This window comes from Eurytemora carolleeae, unplaced genomic scaffold, assembly GCF_000591075.1.
Source record: "Eurytemora carolleeae unplaced genomic scaffold, Eaff_2.0 scaffold1017, whole genome shotgun sequence".
Taxonomy (NCBI): domain Eukaryota; kingdom Metazoa; phylum Arthropoda; class Copepoda; order Calanoida; family Temoridae; genus Eurytemora; species Eurytemora carolleeae.
In genome coordinates this window covers 48,187-73,831 of record NW_019396902.1, presented here as the reverse complement: position 1 = coordinate 73,831, position 25,645 = coordinate 48,187, and the positions used below count along the sequence as shown (strand labels likewise).

General features: G+C 33.7%; 1 protein-coding gene and 1 long non-coding RNA gene across 2 annotated transcripts in view; both read left to right on the top strand.

The window, feature by feature from the left end:
• The window catches only part of LOC111709929 (adenylate cyclase type 1), a gene marked incomplete at its 3' end in the record, with an annotated part of 71,467 nt that extends 48,029 nt beyond the window's left edge, over window positions 1-23,438 (top strand). Inside the window, exons 8-27 of the mRNA XM_023483897.1 lie at window positions 1,694-1,852; window positions 2,228-2,320; window positions 2,809-2,900; window positions 4,802-4,947; window positions 5,128-5,151; window positions 7,070-7,165; window positions 7,712-7,882; window positions 8,761-8,861; window positions 9,804-9,900; window positions 12,057-12,410; window positions 12,764-12,852; window positions 13,148-13,220; window positions 13,730-13,750; window positions 14,834-14,946; window positions 15,608-17,795; window positions 18,219-18,568; window positions 18,940-19,020; window positions 22,098-22,332; window positions 22,427-22,483; window positions 23,292-23,438. Of these exons, the coding sequence (XP_023339665.1) occupies window positions 1,694-1,852; window positions 2,228-2,320; window positions 2,809-2,900; window positions 4,802-4,947; window positions 5,128-5,151; window positions 7,070-7,165; window positions 7,712-7,882; window positions 8,761-8,861; window positions 9,804-9,900; window positions 12,057-12,410; window positions 12,764-12,852; window positions 13,148-13,220; window positions 13,730-13,750; window positions 14,834-14,946; window positions 15,608-17,795; window positions 18,219-18,568; window positions 18,940-19,020; window positions 22,098-22,332; window positions 22,427-22,483; window positions 23,292-23,438 (4,687 nt within the window). The remainder of the gene's footprint in view (window positions 1-1,693; window positions 1,853-2,227; window positions 2,321-2,808; window positions 2,901-4,801; window positions 4,948-5,127; window positions 5,152-7,069; window positions 7,166-7,711; window positions 7,883-8,760; window positions 8,862-9,803; window positions 9,901-12,056; window positions 12,411-12,763; window positions 12,853-13,147; window positions 13,221-13,729; window positions 13,751-14,833; window positions 14,947-15,607; window positions 17,796-18,218; window positions 18,569-18,939; window positions 19,021-22,097; window positions 22,333-22,426; window positions 22,484-23,291) is intronic.
• Window positions 23,439-23,541: 103 nt separating this feature from the next.
• LOC111709928 (uncharacterized) lies at window positions 23,542-24,788 on the top strand. Its single transcript, XR_002766968.1, has 2 exons — window positions 23,542-23,706; window positions 24,236-24,788. It is a non-coding gene; the product is annotated as an uncharacterized LOC111709928 (long non-coding RNA).
• The last annotated feature ends 857 nt before the right edge of the window (window positions 24,789-25,645 follow it).

The window sequence follows — 25,645 nt, the reverse complement described above, 5'->3', positions numbered from 1 at the left end:
TCTAATGAATCTTTACTTGAAAAGCGGAGATTATTTTCAATTATTATTCAATTATACGTTTAAAGGATACAGATGTTAATCGTTTTCGGCTGTAAGTGACATTTCCTTTCAGCTTAACCTCTGGTATATTAGAAAGTATTGAAATCTATAACAACCTTAAATTATTATATGTTTGCTGTTTAAGCATTGTTTTAAACCGTTCCGCATCGGTAGGTTTATAAAAAAAATCAGGAAGCAAACAAAACTCTCCAATATGAGACCAAAATAAACACTTTTTAACTACAGCAAAATTTAAGATCTTAAGAAATCAAATATTATATATTTTGCCTAAAAGGGTGTGCAACTTGCAAGAAATGTCCTATATTATTGTTCTCTTACAAAAAGTTTAGCACCAAAAAGAGGATTTCCGTATTTCTAGACACCAATTTTTTATATCAATATCAGAGTTCTTTAGTTAAGATTCATAAACAATACTCTACAAATTATGCTAATTCTGCTAAAAAAAAACTCTTTCGTAAAAAAGCTTATATTCCTGTAAATTTTAGATTGTAAATATTTCTTTACAAACACCACTGTTCCGCAACTTGGGAAATTATATAGATTATATTTGAATGTTTTTCTTGGCTTTCTTATTTGTAGAGCTGACCCAAATAATGTTTTTATGACTGGTTTTTAACAAATTAAAATTGTCAGTGGTTTTATTGTTCAATACTAGCTTGGGAACCCAGCTTAACCTGAGATGGAATTTAAAGAATTTGAGCCGGGGTTTAAATCTGCCAAAACCCGGTTTAAATTAAGCGCCGGCTTAAATCTTGAAACATTTGATACAATTTTAAGTGGAACCAACCATATTTAAGCCGCGGCTTCAATTTAAACCGCCGCTCAAATTCTTTAAATTCGGCCACTGGAAACTATATTTTTCCTATAAAAGTCAACCCACTCAACTTAATATTTTTAAACCATACTACGAAATTCCCTTTGGTTCTACCAAGTTGTCAAATCAAAATTTGAGGCAAATCGGTTATGTTCGGACATTCAAACAGAGATTACTACTTTACTACTGTTTAAAATCCTCAAAACCATCAAATAACAATTCAAAAATCGTTTATTCTACTTTGCTTTGACTCTGAAATGTGAATGAAGAGAGAGAAATAAATCCTTTGCTGAACATTTCTAATCTAAAATATGATTTATTTGTTTTCAAATATTATTTATTTTTTTATATCAAGATTTCTCCAGTAACATATTTCTTCCTCTCTATTTGTTCCTGATCCTGGAGAGAGAGAAAAAACTATTTATTTCCAAGTTCGCCAATATAATCTTTTATGAAACTACAATTTCTTCCTGAAATTGAATCCGGAGGGAATAATGCCCTCTTCCCCATCCCACGTGACATTACACTATGTCCTAAAGAATATAATCGTACAGTCCAGCTTTTTCATGATGTGTTTAATTAGACTTTTAGACTTTAGATTCGGGATTAAAAGAATTTACTCTTCTCCGGAACTAGCGAACTGATAAAAGATCTTCTAAAGGATCTTCTTTATTAGCTTAATTATGTTTTTCTCTAAAAATCCCCTTTTTACCTTCCACAATCCACACCTTCCATTAATAAATATTCAAGAATAAAAATGGTTTCAAAAATTTAAGTTTTTCTAAAATATAACGTTTCATAACAAATATTGTTCTCCAGGTCTGTTGTTGAGGCTACAGAGGTTGAACTGAACATGAGAGTTGGTTTACACTCCGGTCGAGTACTCTGTGGAGTTCTGGGACTCAGAAAATGGCAGTACGATGTTTGGTCCAATGACGTCACTCTTGCAAACAATATGGAAGCAGGGGGTATTCCGGGGTAATTATTATTAATATTATTATTATTATTACTATCATTATTATTATTATTAGTATTATTAAGTTGGAAGTTGGAGACTCCAATCTGTAGCTGTCGAAACAAAAATTTTAGTTTTTGGTACATTTTTGACTTTTTAATATATTTTCTACCCCCCTGATAGTTAGAAAAACAATGTATTGAAGGTGAGGGGGAATTATTGCAGAAAGATGATAGATTAGATTCAGGAGAATAAATTAAATGAGTAAAGTGTTCCAGAGAAGAGTAAAGATCAAACCTTTCAAAACTTTCAACCATGCCTCATCCAACATTTTATTTTATTCTATCCTGAAACAGTTTAAGTTTTTTTCGGTTGCATTTTGGAATTTTTTTTTTCAGGCGCGTTCACATAACCCAGAGCACCCTGGAGAACCTTCGAGGAGAATATCAGGTGGAACCTGGTCTAGGACATACAAGGAACCAGTATCTTAGGTACAGTAGGAACCAACAAACCCTGACATGATCGTCGTCTTCGTTCTTTATTTTACAGGGTCACCCACAAGGGGTGAGACGACTGTACGGAAGTTATTCAGTCTAGTTTCTGACCTTCTGGGTTCCTTGCAACTGTAAACTTTTTTCTGTTCGTTTGGAAATAATTTTGTAAATCATAAAAAGACTATAATCAAGGGATCCAATTTCACCTTCACATTGTTATATCTAGGTTTTGGTCTCATCCTTTGTGGGTAACCCTGTAATTAAGAAATGTTTCTAAGCTTTTTGTAATTTGTAATTGTACGAGTAATATATATTTAGAAATGCTCAGGGGCACAGTTTTAAAAAGAAGCTTCCTTAAAATCTTAATTTAAAAAAAGTATTCGAAGTAGTTTCTTTATATTCTGAAAAGTTTTTATATCTCAGGTTCAATGTTGCATAAAAAAATTAGCAAAAAAAATTATATTTTATAAACTTTTATAATTTAGAGAAAACAATGTGACAACATTTCTGATAGTTCCTCCGTCCCACCGTAGGAAACCATTCTTGTTCAACACTCTCAACGTCTTTAATACAGTTGGTAAATATTCTTTTTATGTAATTTTCTTTTTATTCCTCTAGGATTCGTTTATGTAATTATTATGTTTTAATTCGTTATTACAAGGTCGTAACTATGTAATTATGCTCAGAACCTAATTAATCTGTAGCTAGCATATTTTCTTCTGACAGGCTTTACAACATGTTTTCCCTTGCTTAACTTCTATTAGTTTCTGGGTTTATCTTCCTATTGTAAACCCTACCCTGAGTAAGATGAATCGTCTCTTCTCTGTCCGAGAATTATTATTTCTCTGATACTGAGCTAACTTTCATTATTTCGGACAAAGGATTTATGTTCATTGCTCTGTATCTTAGAATAAGAAGGTTTGGGGAATAGAATTTAAATGAATACTCTGCTACTACAGTGAGAACCAGAAAACTCTGGAATAGGAAGACGACTTTTAGACTCAAGTCAAGATATTTAATAGTCCAATGTACATTAGACAAAGCAGTTGTCAAGCGTGGATAAACCGGTTTGCTTTATAAATGTTTTTTTATGCTACTAGAAAAACTATTTGCAATATACAATTTTTAAATAATTTACAAGCAATAACTTCTATTAAGTAACATGAATCGTGAATGTCTTGAAAATCCTTTGTCTGTTCCAAGTCTAAATTAAACATGAAATCAAAGGAATTGAGTCTTGGTCACAAGCTTTGATCTTATAATCCCTATATCTTTGCAACCCAGTTGTCAATAACCTTTGATATTTCAAACTTTTAATTCTTTTACATCAAATAATCTAAGTTTGAAAAATCAAAGGTTTCCACCATCTGTTTGCAAAAATATGAGAATTAGCAAACGACTCAGTTCTGTTACAGGTCATAGTTGATTATTATTAATTATGGTTTCAAGTCCTTGGCTCCGGTGTAAGGTTTATCTATGAGTGGATTCGAGTATATGAGAACAAATATGATCCTTCTCCGGGGATAATTAAACTATTGGTTCCAGAGAAGAAACTTAATTCCTTACATGACGTTCTATAGGAGTAGGGTAGCTAAATATTGATTTAAAGGGACTGTAAGCGTAATTTGTAGTGATCCGACCCTTCATATGAAAATAGACAATGCCCGACTCACATCGGTTCGCTTAAAAATGTGAATAAGATTGCAATGTTTAGAATTTCGAAAACTGATAATTTTTTAAATTTTGTTTCACTACAAAAGTGACTTGCGCATATCTACTGAAGGAAAACATAAAGATAGAAATTATCTAAACTGAACACTTTTAACCCTAAAAAAACGACAATAAGTTCCAAATTATTGATCAGTGTCCGAATTTAATGAATTTAAGCCGCGTCTCAAATCCTCCAAAAACCGGTTTCAATTGAGCGCCGGCTTAAAGCTTGAAAAATTTAATACAATTTTAAGTGGAACCAACCATATTTGAGCCGCGGCTGCTGGCATGGTTGAACGCTATAGTCCATGATTGGAGGAGAAACCCTGGATTCAAGATACCTACACTTAAACCTACAATCCTGCTGCTGGCATGGTTGAACGCTATAGTCCATGATTGGAGGAGAAACCCTGGATTCAAGATACCTACACTTAAACCTACAATCCTGCTGCTGGCATGGTTGAACGCTATAGTCCATGATTGGAGGAGAAACCCTGGATTCAAGATACCTACACTTAAACCTACAATCCTGCTGCTGGCATGGTTGAACGCTATAGTCCATGATTGGAGGAGAAACCCTGGATTCAAGATACCTACACCTATTTTATTTTCTCTAATGGTTTCTAAATTAGAATTTATATTTAGGGTTATCCTGCTCCTGGATAGTTAAGATACTGACTCAAGAGAACTTCTTCAACCTTGTCCTGATACATTTTTTAAAGATATGTGAGTGTGACTAGACTAAACTCTGATAGAACTATTTACTAGGTGGTGGTAAGAAGAAACCTAGCTTCAAGGTTGTCTCCAGTCTTGTGGTTCAGCTCCTCCACTCTATTAAGTTCTCCATGGAGGTTCCCTTCTCCAATATTACCCAACAGCCAGTGGAGATGCAGAAGACGATGACTACAAAGAAGGTATTAATGAATGTCGTCTTTAAAACGGAAGAAGACCGAACAAACATGTTTTTCAGTTAACTGTTTAGATACCACATTTTCATTGTTCACAACATTAATATTTTATTACAACAAGTATTATTTGTTAAAAGTTTGAAATGTCCTTTTTATCCTGTAAATTTTAATTAAATTTTGTTCAAGCATCTTAACGGAGATTTGGGACCGGTAAGTTTATTTTTCCTTACATTCATTCATTCATTCATTCACCCATCCTTTCTTTCATTTATTCATTCATTCATTCATTCATCCTTCCTTTCACCTATCCTTTCATTCATTCATTCATTCACTCATTCATTCATTCATTCATTCATTCATTCATTCATTCATTCATTCATTCACTCATTTCCGTATGTCCATTCAACAACTTTAGGTGTCACTGTCACTGTCACCTACATTCAAATAGAATATAAATCATGGTTCACCGGCCTGTCCACATTTATATTTTTATATTTTTTTCTCATCTATTTTCTCTTCACACTGATGATTTAGAGACATGAATATAAATGGTTAATCATTAAATATGAACAATGCTAACTATTCTATTCTCTACGGAGCTAGGAATTATTATGGTTTGTTATGGATTCACTCTTTTATTAATCATCTTTTCTTTTATCTATTCATTATTTTTTGCTTGCAAAACAAGGTTCAAGTGATAGGACTTCAATAACAAGTTAGAAAGTTGTCTTCACATTTATATTACATCGAACAGTTTCAGTGAACTCAAGGTTGTATAATACGGTTGGTTACTCTCGATGCGCTCCAATGTACGTAAAATGTTGTCTTAAAAGGTAGATAACTAAAAACCTCATATAACGTCACTGTCGCCTCTATAATCAGTGATGCATATTGGTTTTTTTATCTATCTATCTTGGGCGACGACATTTTCCGTACATCGAGAGTAACTAATAACCTTATTATATAACTTGAGTGAACTCCACCCACTGTAAAATCACATGTGAGAAAGAAGTTAATATAAAAAGTATTAAAATGATGAAAGTTAAGTAAATTAATAAAAAATAAAGAAAATTGTCCAGAGCTGAAAACTTTAGAATGTGGTATCCTTTATCCCGATCGGTTAATTAATCTGGAGATTAATAACAAGAGGAGAACCAGCATTATTTAATCTCGAGATTAAGAAAAAGAGTGGATCAAGTCTTAATCCCGATATCCACCATTCAAAAGTTCCCAGCTCAGAAGTCAGAACTTTTGTGTTGTTGCATTGATCTCCAGCAGATCTACGGATTGATTAGACCATCAAATTTAAAAGTGGCAATATTGGATATCGAGATCATGTGTTCAAGAATAACGATACTTCACACAAAATATATTTTTTCAAGGAAACGGGTTTTTTCTTTTGAAAAAATCAAGCAATTATTTTTACATTAGAGAAAAATTAGAAATTTTGTTATCTTTTCCTATTTGTAAACCATCCTGTTTAATATAGTTGTTAAAAGCGTACTGCATAAATAATGAAACTTGTTTAACAACTTTATATTCCATAATTAGATTATTTCTGCAACTCTAAACACTGAACACTGAACCTATTCTTTCTTTAATTCCATGTTCACCAATCTTGATTTATTATCAGACTATCAGGGGTTAAAATTTTGTATCTATAAAATAAAGCTCTTCGCTCATATATGTATTGTATATGTATATATATAATTATATATATATACATATGTATTGTATATATATATATAAATATATTTAAAATAGTAGCTTGAGGGAACCAATGGGTATACACTGGGGTGACAAAGACTTTAAAAATCGGGTTTTTTAAAAAAAAAAATCGAAGTGTCTACGGGTAACGCCGGGCACTTCAGCTAGTATATTTTAAATCTGTTTTAATATGCTTCCCCCTAGCTCCTCAGACACAGAAAACCCTTTAAAAATATTTTAATTTCTTGTTTGAATTGTCTAATAAATCCACGGAGTTAATCTTAAATCTTTTATTTAAAAAGTTTACGTTGTGGATATCGAGTATATAGTCGGTGTGTCTCAGCGCCATTACAACCAAAAGTTTTAGTCTCCGTTTAGTTTTTCAATCTTATACATTCTTAAATCCCTTCTGTTTTATCAGATGAAGTTCTCAGATCGGTTCAAGATTCGGAGAAAACGTCATGGAACTGCAACCCTTCATCAACCATCAAACAGAGTTAATAGATTCCTCTCCCATGTGAGTATATCTCTGATATCTCTACACCCGAAGGAATTGAGTTTTTGCCACAAGTTTAAATTTCTAATTCAGAGCTCTATGCAACCTGAAGCTGTAAAAATCGACTGTCAAAACGTAACCACCCAAATGGATGATTTTCAATGTCGACTTTGAGCTCAAACTCAGTAATTATACATCATTAAAACTTTTAATATGTCTCAAATGAATCCTAAAAATTTTCTCGACAATACTACATTCTCAGTTCAACTGCCATACATTACCGGTCACTCCCTTTAATCAGTTCAGTTTAACTCGCTAGCTCAGCTACTTCTTTTGTGCACTCTAGGTCATATCAGAGAATTAGTTAAACTCTCCGTACCTGGTTCAATTAGCTATATTCACTCCGACCTTCAACGTAATTTTGAATTTTAATTTCAATCTGAAAACATATTCTGTTCTGATTATAAATCCAAAATTTAATATAAAAAGTAATCTTTAGCCATGTAAATATTAATCTTTTTATCTTAACATTATTTTTCATTTTTTATATTTATTTTTTATTTTTAGGCAATTGATGCTAGATCAGTGGACCAGGAGAAAACTAACCACGTAAACTCTATTACACTCTCCTTCAGAGATTCAGATAAAGAACGGATGTACCAGGAGGATCCGGATATAGGGTTTCCTTCTTCCTTGTCCTGCTCACTTATACTTACTCTTCTACTTGGAGGAATACAGGTAAAAAACAATTATACTTTTTAAAACTTAGCACTCATTATATCACTTGAACCCTTCTTAACATTATCCAAACAAAAGTTCAAAAACCATAAATATCTTTACTTCTTACGCTACATTCTTATCTAAATTTATTAGTTATAACCTTAAATCTATTCCCGCTTATCTGATGTTAAACTTAAAATTCTACTCATTCGACGATCAATCAAATCTTTATCCTAACTTTAACCTAAAACTTTAGCAATTCTGATTTTTCTAATGGATATGAATTCCGTCCTTTGTTTAGTCTCCACCCCCTGCGGCCGGCCTCCCTGAAAGGGGAATGATTAATAATTATGTTTTGACATGAAACTGAATGAGTTACTGCAATCATTTCAGATATAGAAAACTTATCAAATAAAATTCACACTTTCTATCAATCTATCTTACTCCGGAGTTGGAAACTAATGAATAAATGGAATTATCTTTATTTGGCTAGAAGAGACTGTCTTTGTAATTTCAATTTACCTTTCTATTTACAGGAGGCATGTCCGATTCAAAACAGTACTTGTAATACACCTTTATCTGATCAAAAATGTCGAGAACGCAGTCGTTTGTCTACCTTGAAATGTGCTTATTATTACAGTATATTCCTTTATAGAGAAACCACAATTAAAGATAATCAATTTTCAAAGAGAAAGTTATTAACATCTGATGCATTCTTGAACAGATAAATCATATAAGAGTATAGTTGTGAATCGTACATGAAAATGTATCAATTGAAGGATCACTAAATAATTACATCTACAGTCCTTGTAACGATTTCATCAATGAAAGATCGTTTATCCTCCCTGCGAGGTGAGAATGTATTTAATAGTTTCCAGAAACCTGAATATATTTAGGCTCTGGTTCTACCCAGGACAACTATCCTACTCCTTCTCTTCCTTACAGCATTCATCTGGATTGCGGTCATTCTCATGCTCCTCCTAGCGGTCAGATTAAGGTAGTTTTCTACACCTACATCTTATATAAATTATACCCATAGGGTCAATCTCATGCTCCTAGCGGTCAGATTAAGGTAGTTTTCTACACCTTCATCTTAAATCAATTATACCCATAGGGTCAATCTCATGCTCCTCCTAGCGCGGTCAGATTAAGGTAGTTTTCTACACCTACATCTTATATCAATTATACCCAAAGGGTCAATCTCATGCTCCTCCTAGCGGTCAGATTAAGTGAGTTTTCTACACCTACATCTTATACCAATTATACCCATAGGGTCAATCTCAGGAGCTGAAACTTCAGATTTTTAATCAGGAAGACCCGGAATTAATTGCCAGTTAATCAGGGGACTTTAATATATCTTTGACAATCTTAAATGCCCCAAAAAGGCAGACCACATTTTGGAAATGGGAGGACTAGGCCTAGGGCGATTTTGTGATTATCGTTTCATTAATCATATTTGAAAAATTAAATTGTAAATTGTAGGACGACGATGTTTAAGCAATCATATGTGTCTTTGATAATGTTTACAGCAAAAAAAATACTTGAAAATTAACTTATTGAGTACACTGCAACTTGAGTTTAATTGTCGTCTTTCTCTTCAACAGTTTTATGGGTATCACTGTAGTTTGAAGAAAAAGTATAACACAATTTTACGCCAAGTTTGATATCGTCGATTAATGAACAATCAGTTTTCAATTTCATATATCTAAAGTAGTGATTAATTTATACATACTTTCAACTCTGCTCTATCTAATTCTACATGGTTAAGGTTTGAAAAAGTAAAAAAGAAAATGTTATGTAAAGTTTGATTTTGTTGATAAATGACAAATAAAAGCGCGCCATGTCATGTTTATAAATTATTGATTAGCTCCATAATACTCCAATTCTTATTCTTTTTGATTAAAAACTCTTTGATTAAAATATTTTTAATATTTATTAGATGTATTCTCTGGGATCTATCTCGATCCTTCCTTCTCCGGCTGGCGATCACGATCTTCTCGATTATTCTCATCTACACTATGGCACAGGTTAACGTGGTGAGTTCTTAATATATAAAAACCTGGATTATATCTAACAAATTATAGTTTCATTATCATAGGATTGGATTGTAAATATGATTTTTTAGAAATCTTGATTATATCTAAGAACCTGGATTTTGGTTTCCATTAATAATTTTTTCTCTCATCCCTAATATCTCAGACGTATTAATAACTGTGGAGAACTCAAAAAGACCCAGTAATCATGCTGAATACGACATTAAAATGGAAAAAATTAAAAACTTTGTGTTTGGTTTTCTTACCTGAGATAAACCTTGTTGCTAAAAATACCAAAACAAACTAAGTTCTTCTGTCTAAATTGTAATTAGTAAAGTGAGCGGTAATTTACAAACCTCAATTAAGACTGGAATCTTTAAACATTGATCATTTCTAAAAGCAAGAAAACATAAAAAAAAATAATCCTGTCAAATTATAAATCATCCCATTTTCCTTAACTATGGAAAAATCCTCTAAAGATCTAAGCAACTGTTCAGCATTAAATTTGGCATTGATGGTTATTTATTCCATGTTTTTTTCTTGGTTACTAAAATTCTTAAGGTTTCTGCGTGACAAGATGTTTACAATCCTTCCACACTAAATGTAAATAAATTCAGATCAGTTTGTTTTTAATTAGCGGATTGTTTTTATTTTTAATAAATCTACGCAATTTAATACAATTAAATAACAATCGTGTCTGTGCCTCCCTGTGAATGAAAGTATTTGTAAAATGTTATTTTACCCAGACCGAAACTTTAAAAAAGGTTTCTGAAGAGAGGAGAAGGCAAAGCAACTATTTCTGCAATTTGGAAAACCTGTCAAAAGATTTATGGAACAAGTTCTTAATTGATTGGAAATCTTCTGCTCATATATCTTTATTTCTATTGTTCTTTTTTATCAAAAGTTCTTTCCATTAAACTGCACAATAAGTTTGCAAAACTAAAAGTTGTGAATGCAATGTTAAAAGTTAATTTAATTATATGTCCTTGAGGGAAAACTAATTTTAGCAGAGAAAGTTTTTCAAAGAGAAACTTATTTCTTAAAGTCTCAAAGAATGTTCCAGTTTTGTGTCAATAAACAAATTGTTTTCTGCCAAAAAAAATTTGTTCTTCAATAAAATTAGCGTACATACATTGTGTAAATGTGTTATATATTCTCATTTAGTATTTTAAGAGAGAGAAAAGAACAACTTGAATTGTTTTAACGAAATCAAGATAATTTATTAATCAAAGACAGATGAGCAGCAGATAAATGAGAACTTAATTTTAACTTCTCATCTTCAAACTTTCCTGTATTTTCTCTTTAATTTGATTTCAACCAGAGTTCAGTTTTTGTCAGATTAAATTTTTAAGGGAGGAGGGGGGTGATTTTTTTGCACAAATTTATTCAAGGATTTTGAAAATAAACCCCTTAATTTTTACAATTCGACATGTCAAACCTACCCCTACTCAACTATGTTTATGGGTAAACAAGATTTGTCTCTAGAAAATTCCAAGAAAGACTGTGAAAGTGTGAAAAAGTTGTGAAAATAACTTTTATTTTGAACTTAATAGTATAAGAAGCTCGCACTGATTAATTTTGCAAAGAGGACTAAAAGTGGAAAGTTTATGAAACGGGGGGGGGGGGACACTGCTTCTTATTCTATAGTAGCAATTATTTTCCATCTTGAGAGTTTGGGAACCCAGGATACTCATAGTTACTCCCACCGTTTAACATTTCCGTGGTTCTCCCGAGTTCCCCAATCAAAATTTGAGGCAATTCGGTCCAGGGGTACATGAGTCATTTATTACTTTATATATATAGATAAACATGGTTGCAATGAATGGAGATAATTAATATGAGGTTCTAACCTTGTTATCTGCATCCAATATGATGTTGCCTATATCTAACTTAATCTCATTCTTCATCCCAGTGGAGAAATCAAGGATACAACATGGACACGAGGGGATAAACGCACTCTCGTGTAAATAAATAATATTTTCAAGAAATGAAAAGAAAAGAAAACTGTTCAAAGAGAAATAAATTATTAATGAAATAGAAGTTGATAGGTTGAATTTAATATATAAAATTGATCTTTTCAAAGATAATTTCTCCATCAAAATAGGATTAAAAAGTTATTAGTAAAAAGTATTGAAATTATTAAAATATTTTTTTTTCAGTTCACGTGTCAAAGAGAACCAGTTTCTGCGTGCTCTCTACCGGAGAGTAGGAAGGTTCTAGAGAAACCAGCAGTTACCGGAGCTGGGCATAGGCTTTGTCTTCTACCTCACTATATACTGCTCTCTTGTATGCTCTCATACCTGGCAGTATCAATCTTTCTCAGGCTTCCTATAGCAATCAAATCCCTTCTACTCGGAGCTATGGGGATTGTTTACATTCTACTCATTGAACTCTCCCATGCGCCAGTTTTCGCCTGCTGGGATTTGCGCTCCAATGCGCTGGTGCCGCTGCATATTACAGCTGTTATCGTTGCAGTCGTCTTCGTTTTGGCGGTTGCGATGCACGGAAGACAGGTATTTAATTAAGCATTTTATATTCCTCTTCAGGTTTTTGTTCTCAAGCTTTGTTAAGAGTTTGTGAATCTGGATGAATCCTAAATTAGTTTAATAAATATATTTAAGATTTCCCTCTCTTTGTTAAAAGACACATGAAAGAAAGTTCTATCCCATTGTCTATTTTCCATTGTCACGATTTAAAATGTTTATTACTAAGTTTCCAATTGTGTTTACTTTATTTTACAACTTACAGTCAATTCTTTGTTCAAATCTTTCTTTGTTATGTAGATAAAGTAGTTTTAAATATCTTCTGTTTCTTTGTAAAGATTTAATGGGACATGTCCTTGTTGTATTGAATTCCTTATTATAAGGTTGAATGGATGGCTCGGCTGGATTTCCTCTGGCAAATTCAGGCCAGAGAGGAGAAGCTTGATATGGAAGCTCTGCAAGGATCCAACAGGTTGTAGATCTAATGCGGTTAAAATAAGAAAACTTAAAAAGAATGTCGTTTTTGTTCATTCTTATAATCATGCTAATCGGGTTTTATAATGTTTAATTCCCTGAAATGATATGTTTTGGGTTTTAAAAATCATAAATCACTTATTAAAAAATTATTTGCGACATTCTATAATTTAAAAGAAATTTAGAAGAAGACAATTGTTCCACTATATACTCAGAACACAACATTTTTAGATTAATATAAATAACTTTATAAAAATAATTTCATGAAATTATGACTGCTGTTTGTAACTTAGGAGAATACTTTTTAACCTCCTACCAGCTCATGTAGCAACCCACTTCCTGGATAATCAGTTCCGGAGCAATATGGTAAGTTTTTTCTTATTATAAGTGTAAAAAAAACTTTGAAAAATTTAGTTGCTACTCCGCGAGAAATATAGTTAATTCGCGTGTTCTTACATCATGTTACTATATTTTATTTTACTTATTTTTAAAAGAATTATACACATTTTCAGCTGTTTGAACATAATATAGTTCTGTTAAACATATCATATTTCTGTTGAACATATTCTAGTTCTGTTGAACATATTCTCGTTCGGTTGAACAAAATATAGTTCTGTTAAGCAAATCATATTTCTGTTGAACATATTATAGTTCGGTTGAACATATTCTAGTTCGGTTGAAAATACAATATAGTTCGGTTGAACAAAATATAGTTCTGTTAAACACATTATAGTTCGGTTGAACAAAAATTAGCTTCTTTGAACAGAGCATTAATTAATGTCTGGCTTTAAAATGCAAACATTTATTTTCTCAATATTACATTTAATTTCTTTTAAAAATAGAAAAAGCATAATCATGATTTTCACTTTTTACAGAACTCTAGCTTGGGCTGTAAGGTAGGATAAGACATTTGTGGTTTTTATTATAAACAGAAATTCTAAAAAAAATAAGATTGAACATGTTAAACAGTTTTCTAGAATTTTCTTTTTCCAAGCAAAGTAATTGAGTCTTTGCCACAAACTCAAATTTTTAAATCCCTATAATCTATGCAAGCTGGTGGTTTAAGAATTCTTAGTTTGATTTATCTAAGGTTGGGTTGCAAAGATGCAGGGATTAGAAAATCTGAGTTTGTTGCAAAAACTCAGTTCCTTTTTAACTTAGAGTTTTTTAACATGTACAATCTATTAAACTGTTTTTTAGATTAAATGCACTTTTAGCTTTACATTGTAAAAAAATTTAGTTTTAAAAAACTTTAGTTTAAAAAACTTTAGTTTAAAAAACTTTAGTTTAAAAACTTTATTTTATTCGATGATTTTTTTTTTAACTTCATAACCTTTTGTTAGATTTCTCATTACACCAAGTTCTTTCTATTTCAGTTAATTTTGAACTTTTAAAGCAAATTTCTAGTTCCCGGGGAAACTAATGAAAAGAAAATTTTAAATACTTAGCTAAACAGGTTTGATGTGTTATGGGGGCGTATACTTGAGCTCGGAACAACGCACAAAATGAACTTCGATTTTATGTTGAAACTCTAGTGTTTTTTGCTTTACATTCAATCCTTGTAGTTTTCTGTTTTTGCACCACTATGTTCTTACACATTTTCCCTGTTTTTTTCATAATCTAACTCTTTTCTTGTTTTTAAATGTCGCACATTGCACTTTTGTTTTGTTTTTGTATATACATTTTTGGAACCATGGTCTCAAAAACAAAATTTTTCTCTAGATATTTTTTCAATTTAATTCTTTTATGCAATTTCATCATGGACCCTTAAAAGTTTTCAAAACTTCTTTTAACTGAACTTCATTAGTTTTAAGTCTTTAGTTCAATAATATAAAAAAATTAGTAAATATTGAAATTGTGCTTTTAAAAGAAAATTTTAAATTTGAATTTATACTTTATTTTACATTTTCGATTCTATTCAATAAATTCATTAATCAATGTTATCATAAAATGATAAATTAATATAACTTTTTATTTAGGAGTTATACAGTCAGTCGTATAACAGAGTTGGAGTTATTTTTGCTTCTATTACAAACTTTCATGAGTTCTACACAGAGCTGGACGGAAATAATCAAGGAGTAGAGTGTATCAGGTTAGATAGATCCTGAATAGAAACCATAGATCTAGGAGTAGAGTGTGTCAGGTTAGATAGATACTGAGTAGAACCTATAGATCTAGGAGTCCTGAATAGAAACCATAGATCTAGGAGTAAAGTGATCAGGTTAGATAGATCCTGAATAGAAACCATAGATCTAGGAGTAGAGTGTGTCAGGTTAGATAGATCCTGAGTAGAACCTATAGATCTAGGAGTAGAGTGTATCAGGTTAGATAGATCCTGAATAGAAACCATAGATCTAGGAGTAGAGAGTATCAGGTTAGATAGATCCTTAATAGAACCCATAGTTCTAGATGTATACTGTATCAGGTTAGATAGATCCTGAGTAGTATTAAAAGATCTTGGAGTAGAGATGTCGAGACTGATCCCCCTCCCCCATTACAAATATGAACGATTGATTTTATAAGCGTAGATACACATTCGTGTTTGGAATAAGTTTGACACAATCAAGATTTGATCAGGAACTGGTTCTATAACTTGGCTCCTAGACAACCAAACTTAGAACCGGGTAAACTTTGGGCTGGGAGAAATCTTATAATTAAACTTCTAATCCAGTAATTATTTGTCAAGTTTTCTTTAAACTTTCAGAGGAAACTTCTTATTCTCATATTTAGATTTAATATGTTTGTGTGTTTAGGTTGCTGAATGAAATCATCGCTGATTTTGATGATCTTCTGGGTGAGGACAGATTCCGGGCAATAGATAAGATCAAAACTATCGGGAGCACCTACATGGCAGCTGTTGGACTGGTCCCGGAGCTTAGGATTTCTGATGATTGTGAGGACGGAGGAGTTAGCGCCGGAGCTGCTCTCACTCAACTCTCAGAATTCGTTTTTGCACTCCGAGAGAAACTAGCTAACTTAAACGAGCATAGTTATAATAACTTCATGCTCCGTATTGGTATGAATATAGGACCTGTGGTCGCCGGAGTAATCGGAGCTCGAAAACCTCAGTACGATATCTGGGGAAACACTGTGAATGTTGCGAGTAGGATGGATTCTACTGGTCTACCAAACCATACTCAGGTTACAGAGGAGGTCTTCGATATCCTGAAGCATCTTCCCTACGAGTTTCAGCTCCGGGGGGATGTGAAGGTAAAGGGAAAAGGCAATATGACGACCTATTTTCTGACAGGGCGACGAGCTGCTTCAACCATGCGTTTGGACGATTTAATTTCTCAGAATAATATTTACTCTAATCACCAGCCAACGTCACCTCTCAGCAAGAGGATGGTTTTACCAAGGTTGGATTCAAGACCTGCTGCTCCATCTCCTAGTGGAAGCAGGATGATGCCTAGGTTACCAGCAGTATCAGAGATAGGTTCAGGTGAGGAGGAACAACCTCTTCTCCCTCCCCGAACATCAAGCCGGATTATGCCAGCTATTGGACGTGCACCAATGCTTCCTCCTCGGCAGGATATACGAACTCCTCCCAGAAATATATTTTACCAAGACCGAGGAACCCCACCCAGGGCTTCCAGAAGTGCCCCGCCAACAGGACCTGCTCCTCCTCCTCCCATTCAATCAATTCCTCTTCATCCTCCACTCCCTGCTCATGTTTCACAGAGACGAGTAGTGGAAGCTGTTGTTAAAACTAATGCTAAACTTAGGAACCCGCATTCAAACTTACCAAGACACCATTCTGAGGAGTCACTACAGTCCAGGGGGCTCTATGCTTCCAAAATTCATTCATCCGCGGATGAAATTTCATCGATGAATCGGTCAGATGACTCATCCTCAGATGAATCCTTTTCTCGAACCGATTTCTCAAGGACTGATGTTGAATCACCCTCTCCTCCTTCCAGACCAAAGAACAAAGCCCCCTGGCTCTATCCCTCGGATATACAAATTGATCCTTCTAGTCTTGAATCCTCTCCAAAACTTAGTCACGGGCCCCCCTTTCCTCTTCTCTCCAACCCTGCTCGGGAACCAGCCTCAAGAAAGGTTAGTTCAACCCAGCTCCGGCTCCCTAGTGTCGGACAATCTCCTAGTCCTGCTCACCATGATGATTTCAAATCTGAAATTGAATCTGAACTGGATTTTGATGATGTAAATAACGAAGATGGCGGAGCAGGAGAGAAACTTTGCTCCCGACTTGAACTCCCACCTGGAGTAGTCGGGGTTGAGTCCTGTAGGTCTGCCATGTCTTCACCAATGGAATCTTATATCGGAGACTCCTGCGGGAGTTTTGAATTTTTACCAAAAGAATCTCAAGGTCGGCGAGGTAAAGGGAGCACTGAAAGTCCTCCCCGTGATATCAAGAAGGAGATTGAAATAAGAGCAAGTGAGTTGACTCGCGATAATAAACTAGGAAAGGATGAATCAAGACAACCAGGCAGTGAACCCAACCTGGAGCAAACCAGACCGGAAGAGGTGCTCAGGGTCAAAAATGACACCGCAGAATCTGTTCGTTCAGCCGGAAGCCGGAAGTCCACCGGATCAGATCGTCGATCCAGCGGTGGACGGTCGAGCGGGTCGGATAGACAACGAAAACGAAAAAACAGTAATAACTCCGGAGGAGGAGAGAAGGAGAAGAATAACTCCGGGAGTGAACGGGATTCTAGTGATACAAGTAGACTCCTGCCCGGGGTTGAAGAGGTTGCTAGGGAGGATACGAACTGTGATATGAAGGATGAACCTCGACCTGTAGAATCAGATGTTCTCATAAATATGGCGCGAGGTATTAAACCTCCCCCTGTAGATCCGCTTAAGTCGGATATACGATCTCCTAAAGTAAAACTACGACCAGGAAGACAGAAAGAAAACAAAAGCTTTGGACCAATGCCAAACTTTGAACGAGAAATCCACAGAATTATTGCAGAACAGGTGATAATAATGATATTGATATACTAACTAATGACAATAATGAAGATGACAACCATAATAATGGATGATAATGGAAGTAATGATAATAATGACAAAATGATTTATCAACAATAATGATAATGACGATGATTAAAATAGTTGAAACACTGATAATGATTTTGTAAATTTGTTAATAATAGCAAAAATGTAATTTATGATAAAGAAGTTTTTGCCACAAACATGAATTTTCTAATTCTTAAATCACAACAATCTAATTGTATAAACATTTGATATTTTAAACTTACCAGTATTAATGGTTTGAAATTTCAAAGGTCTACAAAATAGGGTTGTAAAGATAAAAATATCTATTAGAAAATCAGAGTTTGTGTCAAAATTCAATTCCTTTCCTAAAAATTGTATTATATGATGATAATTCCAATGAAGGAGATCCTGAAGCAGGAAAGTACAAGTCTGGAGCGGAGCAGCGAACCTGCGCCCAAGGATGGGACAGAGAAGATCTGTGAGTCGAGTCCCTCTAAGATGAAGGAACTCCAGGAGAAGCTTGCTAAACTAAACTCCAGGTATGTAGTTGGAGCTGGGAGCGGAGTAGAGAAGAATGAGTTAGGAAAGGTTGGTTTAGCGGCTATACAGGATATAGCGGCTAAACAAGAAGCAGCCTTGATCCATGATGATATAACTCCGACCAATGATGAAAGTGTTCTCCGATATGATCCTGTCAATAACAAGATGAGTCTGGGTGCTCTCCCCAGCAGTCCTATCAGGCACCACCATAGGTAAGCAGTCCAGGAGAAACTGTGCTCTAGCTTGTCCAAACTGTACTCAATGTGGCGTGTTCTGTGTACGCAGTACATATGTACATTTGTAGATAAATGAAAATGTATGTTTTGTGAAATTGCCATTTTCAAGCTTTCTCTTTTCTCTTTATCTATTTATGTTTGGTCGCTTAAAATTGTCTTGTTCGCTTCTACCTAGTTTTTTTTTAATAATGGGAATTCATATTTAATAAAAAAATTCTTTGATAAATAATAAACATAAGAAAGTGGTGGATAATATGGATTGAATTATTTGGGTTAATATTGGCCTTAGCTGTGGGTTTCTATTGTTATTCATGCTCCGAACCTTCTCTACTAAGCTTGGTGTATAGGTTGGCAGGGCGGTTCCCGCTAGAGCTCCCGTCTCCGTCCTCATCTCCTAGGACGGAGATTAGGCGGGGAGACAGCTTCAGGTAAATTTGATACTCAGAGTAAATTTACCAAACCTTCAACCTGGATCTGTAACCAACCAATTCTTCCTTCTGTATCTGTAACTAACCAATCCGTTCTTTTGGATCCGTAACTAACCAATGTCTGCACCTGGAGTAATAAAGCTGACCAATCCTTCCACATTGAGCTGAGCTAACCAATCCTTCTACCTGGAGCTGAGCTAATCACTACAACATGAGGAAAACATTTAAAAACTTGTTCCAAATGTTGAAGCATGTAGGTTTATGTGCACTTATACACATGGTGATAGGGAGTATAGGAAACATACATGGATTAGGTAGATCTAGGGACAAGGAGAAATCAATAATATTTTCAAATTAGTTTTCATCATTATATTAGTATATATATATATATAGTTACTAATCCTTGTAAAGGGATTGTTCATCGTTCACCAACCAGTTTTCTTGACTTTAATTAATTATTCACAACAAAACCATGTGAACCGTGAACAGTCCTTGAAAAATGACGAGGATTGGGAAAATAATTTAACTACGCAATGAATATTTATAATATATTATTTACCCAATCTTTATCTGCATAGTGCATAATGTATAAAAAACTAACTTCATATTCTTATATAGTTTATCTGCTTTAACCGGGATGGATACCGCAATATTACATAAACACAGATTACATGATAGGACAAGAGATGTAGAAGTTGGTTGGTCATACAAATAAATAAATATGCTTTAAGATTTAAGGTTTTTTTAAGATATAAGATTACTGAGGTTCATGGTTCACGGTTTAAGATTCAAGGTTCAAAGTTCATTGGTTCAAGACTTAAGGTTCAAGATTTGTTAAGGTTCAAGTTCAAGGTTCAAGGTTTCTAGGTTTGGTTCAAGGTTTAGATTTTAGATCCTTTTTGGTTAAGGGTTGACTTATTACAACTGGAAGATTTAAATTTTAGGTCGAATGTTTAAGGTTTAATGTAACATGAAAAAAACTCTGGATCTAAAGCAACTTCGACAACTCTTGTCCTGACCTAATCTGCGGCTTCATAGTTCTGTCTCGTTTGGTTTTAAACATGAGAAGGATTCGTCTTTCGTTCTTTTTTTATTTCCAACAATTGAATTCTTGAAATATACTGACGTATTGTACCAGGAGTCCCAATATACTGACGTATTGTACCAGGAGTCCCAATAAACACAGGAACTAAATTAACACAAGCAATTTTAACTGAAGTGAATATATCTTTTTAAATGGTGGGAAAAGGCATACAGGGAGACCCGTAAAACAGGGGAATAGGAAAAATACTGTCGGACTCAATTTATGATTTTAAATAGTTCAGTGAACATGAAGCACAGCATTTTGCAGTGTACACAAACCCATTTTGTTAAAACTATTTGCTTATAACGTCAATAACACGAAAGAATGCTTAAAAGTCGTCTTCATATCCCTTTGTTTTATGAATCTCACTGAGTGAATATTTTTTAAAATTATTATTTATGGTTTGTTGGTAATTACACACTTTCTACAACATCATTTATTTGAAATGATAAGAGTAAAGGAACTGAGTTTTTGTCACAAACTCTACTTTTTTAATCTCTATATCTTTGCTACCCAATGTCGTAGAACTTTGATATTTCAAAATATAAATTCTGTTAGACCAAATAATCTAAGTTTGAAATATCAAAGGTTTACATCATAAGATTGTACAGATATAGGGATTAGACAATTTGAGTTTGTGACAATAACTCAGTTCCTTTGATGCATAAAGCTTGATTTAATATGCAGAGTTTGGTATTAAAAGCACTCTAGTTCGCACTAGTCAAATAAAGGGTCTTCAGGGTTTTTCAACTTGATATAAAAATAAGTATTAAGCGTTATTCTATAATAGTAAAGTAAAAGATTCACGTTGATTTGAAAATATTTCATGTAGGGCCTAAAAAGGAAATGAAGTTTTTCAAATCTCGCCTGAATCCAACAAATAATCTTGACCATTTTTCTCTACACACGACAAAATTTTTCAAATTATTTGTATATTTTGTCTTTAGGTACAAATAATATCAAATTAAAACCTTTTTTAAAGCTTCCTTTACCTTTACTGAAGAAGAAAGCACTTTAAGTAATTGTTAAACTCTCAGATTTGAGTAAGTAAGAACAGATTTTTGAAGTTAAATTCAGGATTTTCACTCTATGGGTCTTTGTTTCTTTCTTAATCATGCAAATTTATCAGTTTTTAAGGGTTCTGTCCTGCAGGTTGGGAAAAGGAAGCTTAAATTAAATCAAATATTGTTGTGTGTAGAGAAAAATGGTCAAAATTACTTATTGGATTCATGTGAGGTAAGAAAAACTTGCCTTTCTTTTTAGGCCTCACATGAAATATTTTAAACTCAGCGTGAATCTTTTTCTGTATTATCATTAATTAACAACATATGCTAATTTTTTTACATCAAGTTCAAAACCCTTAAGAACCTTTTATTTGACTGGTGTACGGCTTGTTTGTCTCGTTACTTAATTCTCGTGTTTACTGGGACTTATTGTGGTTTAATGTAAACAGGCTGCATGCTTTGTACTTATGATTACTTCCAGAAGTGAGAAATGAAGAACTTAAATTGGTTTCTTGACAATATAGGAATTAAGTATTTGTCACAAACCCTGATTTTCTGCTCATTACATCTTTGCAACCCAATGTCTGAGATCTTAGATAATTCAAACTTTAAAATTAGATCAAATAATTTAAGTTGAAATATCGAAGGTCTAAACCATCAGGTTGTAATGATATAGAGATTATAAAATTTGAGTTTGTGGCAAAGACTCAATTCCTTTTTATTCAAATTTTTCTGACATTAACAAATTAGATTTGAAATAATGAAATGTTGTGCCTAAAGATTTTAAATGAATTTTTAAGAAAGCCTTGTTTTTGAGAAAAACTTGAAAACAAATGATTTCATTGCTTTTTTGAACTGGTCGTGTCTCAATCATAAATTCAAATTATGTTAATCCTTAAAATACGTTTTTTTACATAGTCTCTGCAACGTTTTTTAACATAGTCTCTTCAATGTTTTTTTACATAGTCTCTTCAACGTTTTTTTCTCAGGTCTCGAGGTTCTACTGGAAAGGGTAAAGAGAGTGAATATGAGAACCTGGAATCTGAACCTGGAGACTCAGATCATGAGTTCCGGGATCCTCTTCTAGAACTTCTGGAGGAGGGTTCCAAGGTGCTCCAGGTGGACCTAGAGCAGGGGGGCTTGAACCTATCCCGGGACTCGGAGCAGCGTGAGATCGATGAGTTTGAAGAGGAAGAAAGAAGATTGCTAGCTGAGGAATCAAAGGTAAATTTTTTCTCGAATATATGCTTGTTTTTCATTTCTAGAAATCTTCAGTCTAAATTTGTTCTACTCTTCAAAAATAAAATAATAATTTCAGAGTTCTCCTGGTCTTCTCTTTGCTCTACCAGGAAGATATACTGGAGGGAAGAGAGAGGTAAGATATTTAACGTTTTAACATTGAAACTAAATTCTTTGATTTGAAAATATCTAAAATGTTTGGATAAAGGTAGGACAAGGACAAGGACAAGGACAAGGACATTGGACAAAGACGGAGACAGAGACAGAGATAAGGACAAGGACAGGGACAGAGAAAAGGTCAAAGACAGAGATAAAGACAAGGACAAGGACAGAGATAATGACAAGGGCAAGGACAATGACATGGACAGGTACTAGGACAAAGACTGGGGTAGGACAAGGACATAACGAAAGAACAGGAAAGGAAATAAAAGAAAAGGATAGTATACAAGATAAAACAAGACAGAGAGCGGAAACAAAAGACCAAAAAGGACAGGACAGAATAGGACGGAGAGAGAACACAAAATAGATTGAGAACGGGAAAGGAATGGTCAGGACAAAACAAGAAAGCAGACAGGAAACAGTTTAACCCAAAACTTCGGAGCCACCGAAAGAATTTATAAAATGTCGTCTTGACAATTTTTTAAAGAGTTTTGAACTATTCTACCTAATTCTCAGTAATTATAAAAGCAAAAAATCGCTACTAAATACGCGGGAACATTTTTAAAGAGCCCCAAATAATTTTTCAATTTAAAAAAAAAAACTAAAAATCTGCAGCATTCCATTATAGGTTAAGAAAACGACATTTTTTAAATTCTTCCCACGTCTCTGAAGTTCTTGGTTAAACTGTATAAAGAAAAGAAAATACAGCTCAGGAAAAAATAAAGAAAGAATAGGTAATAAATTTTATGTTAGAAAAAGAAACATTTTAAGTGTTGACTATTAAGGAGGATGAGATGAAACGACTTATTGCCGCCCAGCGAGAGCTCCACGGTGACACGAGTCAGAGTGACTGGAGTGAGGAGGATGATGAGGAGCTGGGAGGAGGAAGAAGAGGAGCCCTCGACCAAATGAGTATGGCGGCGAACGGCGGGTTTATTATTATTATTATTATTATTATTATTATTATTATTATTATTATTATTATCATTATCATTATCATCATCATAATCATCATCATGAAAATTATTAAAGGTATGATAGTGAGTATGACAACTACCGCGGATGTATGACAAGTGATTGTGAATCTGAGATGAACGGTGAGGATGGGGAGGTGGAGAGGATGGAGGGCGGTGTTGAAGACATTAACATGGAGAATATCCGTCAGCTCAGTCAGAATATCACAAACAAATTCGGGAACAGGTAGAGTACTGTTTGTTCCGTTTATGCGGGTTCAAGGGTTCGGTCCTTATCTCAGAGAACAGTGACTTTCGATCACAATTTGGCCTAGTAAACATTATTTTTCGCCTTTTCTCTTTTATACTTATTTTTTGAGACGAAGAGTATTTTTAAAGCATTGATTATTCTTCATATTTTTATCATTATTACTTTATTCAGGGGGTCTTTTTCCAAATAACCCCTGGCCCGAGTTAGAGGGAGGAATCGATTTTTTAGATTTAGAACCAATTTTCTTTTTCTTTATGCAGTGATTTCCAATAAGTAAGGATTTAGTTTTGGTACTTTTATAACGTCTCACATATCTAATCTATGCCAAGAGGTCTATTATCTCGAACTAAAAGAGAAAACTAGGACGAGTAAAAAAACAACTTACAAGTTGAGAATGAACGAAAATAAACTGTTAAAACTAAACGTTACTCACTTGCCATTAGAAAATAATCCTTTTTCTTTAAAAATTTATAAATTATTTATTTTTTATTTTGTTTTTTTTTAGATCTGAAACGGAAAACGGAGAAACGTAACAGAGAAGCATAAAATAAAATTTGACAAACATCTTAAAGTCTTGAAACCAACTAATTATCTATCTATCTATCTTTGGCAATAGACAATAGACAAAACATGGATAGCAATATTGTTAAAAGACGACAATTTAAACGTCTTTCTTGCCACTCTAAAGAAAAGGGCCGAAACAAGAAAATAAGAAATTAGAATTTTAAAATATTAGTTTATCAAATATCTGTAAATGTTGAATAACCACAGAGAGCTAAATTGTAAAAAGGTTGGGGTTCAAGGGGGGGGAAATGATCAACAACGCCCCCCCCCCTCTCCCAGCCGTTCTTCCGAGATGAAATTATTATGCAAACTCCTCTGATATTAGTCCTTTTCTTAAGAAATTTAATTTCTAGATTCATTTTTACAGTTTTATAAAAAATATTGTTAAGTTATATATAATGACGACATCTGTCTCCCCTGATGCAAGAAACCGGTCTAAAATACATATTGTGAATATAATCATAAACTTTATAATAAATAAATGATTATTTATACGCTGCTTATTTATTCAACGTCGATCATCTAATTGTTAGAAAAAAAAATAGTACAAATTGTCCAAAACAAAAGAATTTCGAATGCAAATTTGTTCTTAAACCTGATAATGCTTGTAATATATCAACACCATAATCCTGGGATTTTCAAAATGTGACCCTCTTTCGCTCTGTACCAACAATCCAACATGACCTCGAATTATGTATTGTCACAAATATTAAATAAATAAGAATAATTAGCACTTAACTTCTGCATTATTTTTGTTTGTTAGCATAAAAAACTTGAAAGATTTAATGATGTTTCAGCCGGTATACTTTCTGTAACTTTGCACCTTTTCCAAGGCACATGAAAAGGTCTCCTCGATTTTGCACCCGGGGGGGGGGCACAATTGATATAAAGGTTTCTTCCTAACCATTAATTTATGAATTTAGATATTGTCTTGTCTTCGATAAAACCGTTTGGATTCTTAGGAATGGATTTTTTAAAAAAAATTACCAAAATTTGAATGGGGGGGGGGACAAAGAATGTCGGCGCACATTAAATAATGTCATTATTTCAGTTACAATATATCGTAAGCCGCTCCTGGATCCGATTCGTTAAACATTTTCTAGCTGTGATTTAGCTGCAATTTCCCAGGTTAATTAGGCGAGGAAGTTGCAGCTAAATCTCAGCTAGAAATTGTCTAACGAATCCGTTATCCGATTCGTTAAACATTTTCTAGCTGTGTTTTAGCTGCGATTTTCCATGCTAGCTAGGCGAGGAAGTTCCAGCTAAATCTCAGCTAGAAATTGTCTAACGAATCCTTGTCTCACGAAACATGACATTTTAAAGAGTAAAGAATATTGAAGATGTATGAAGC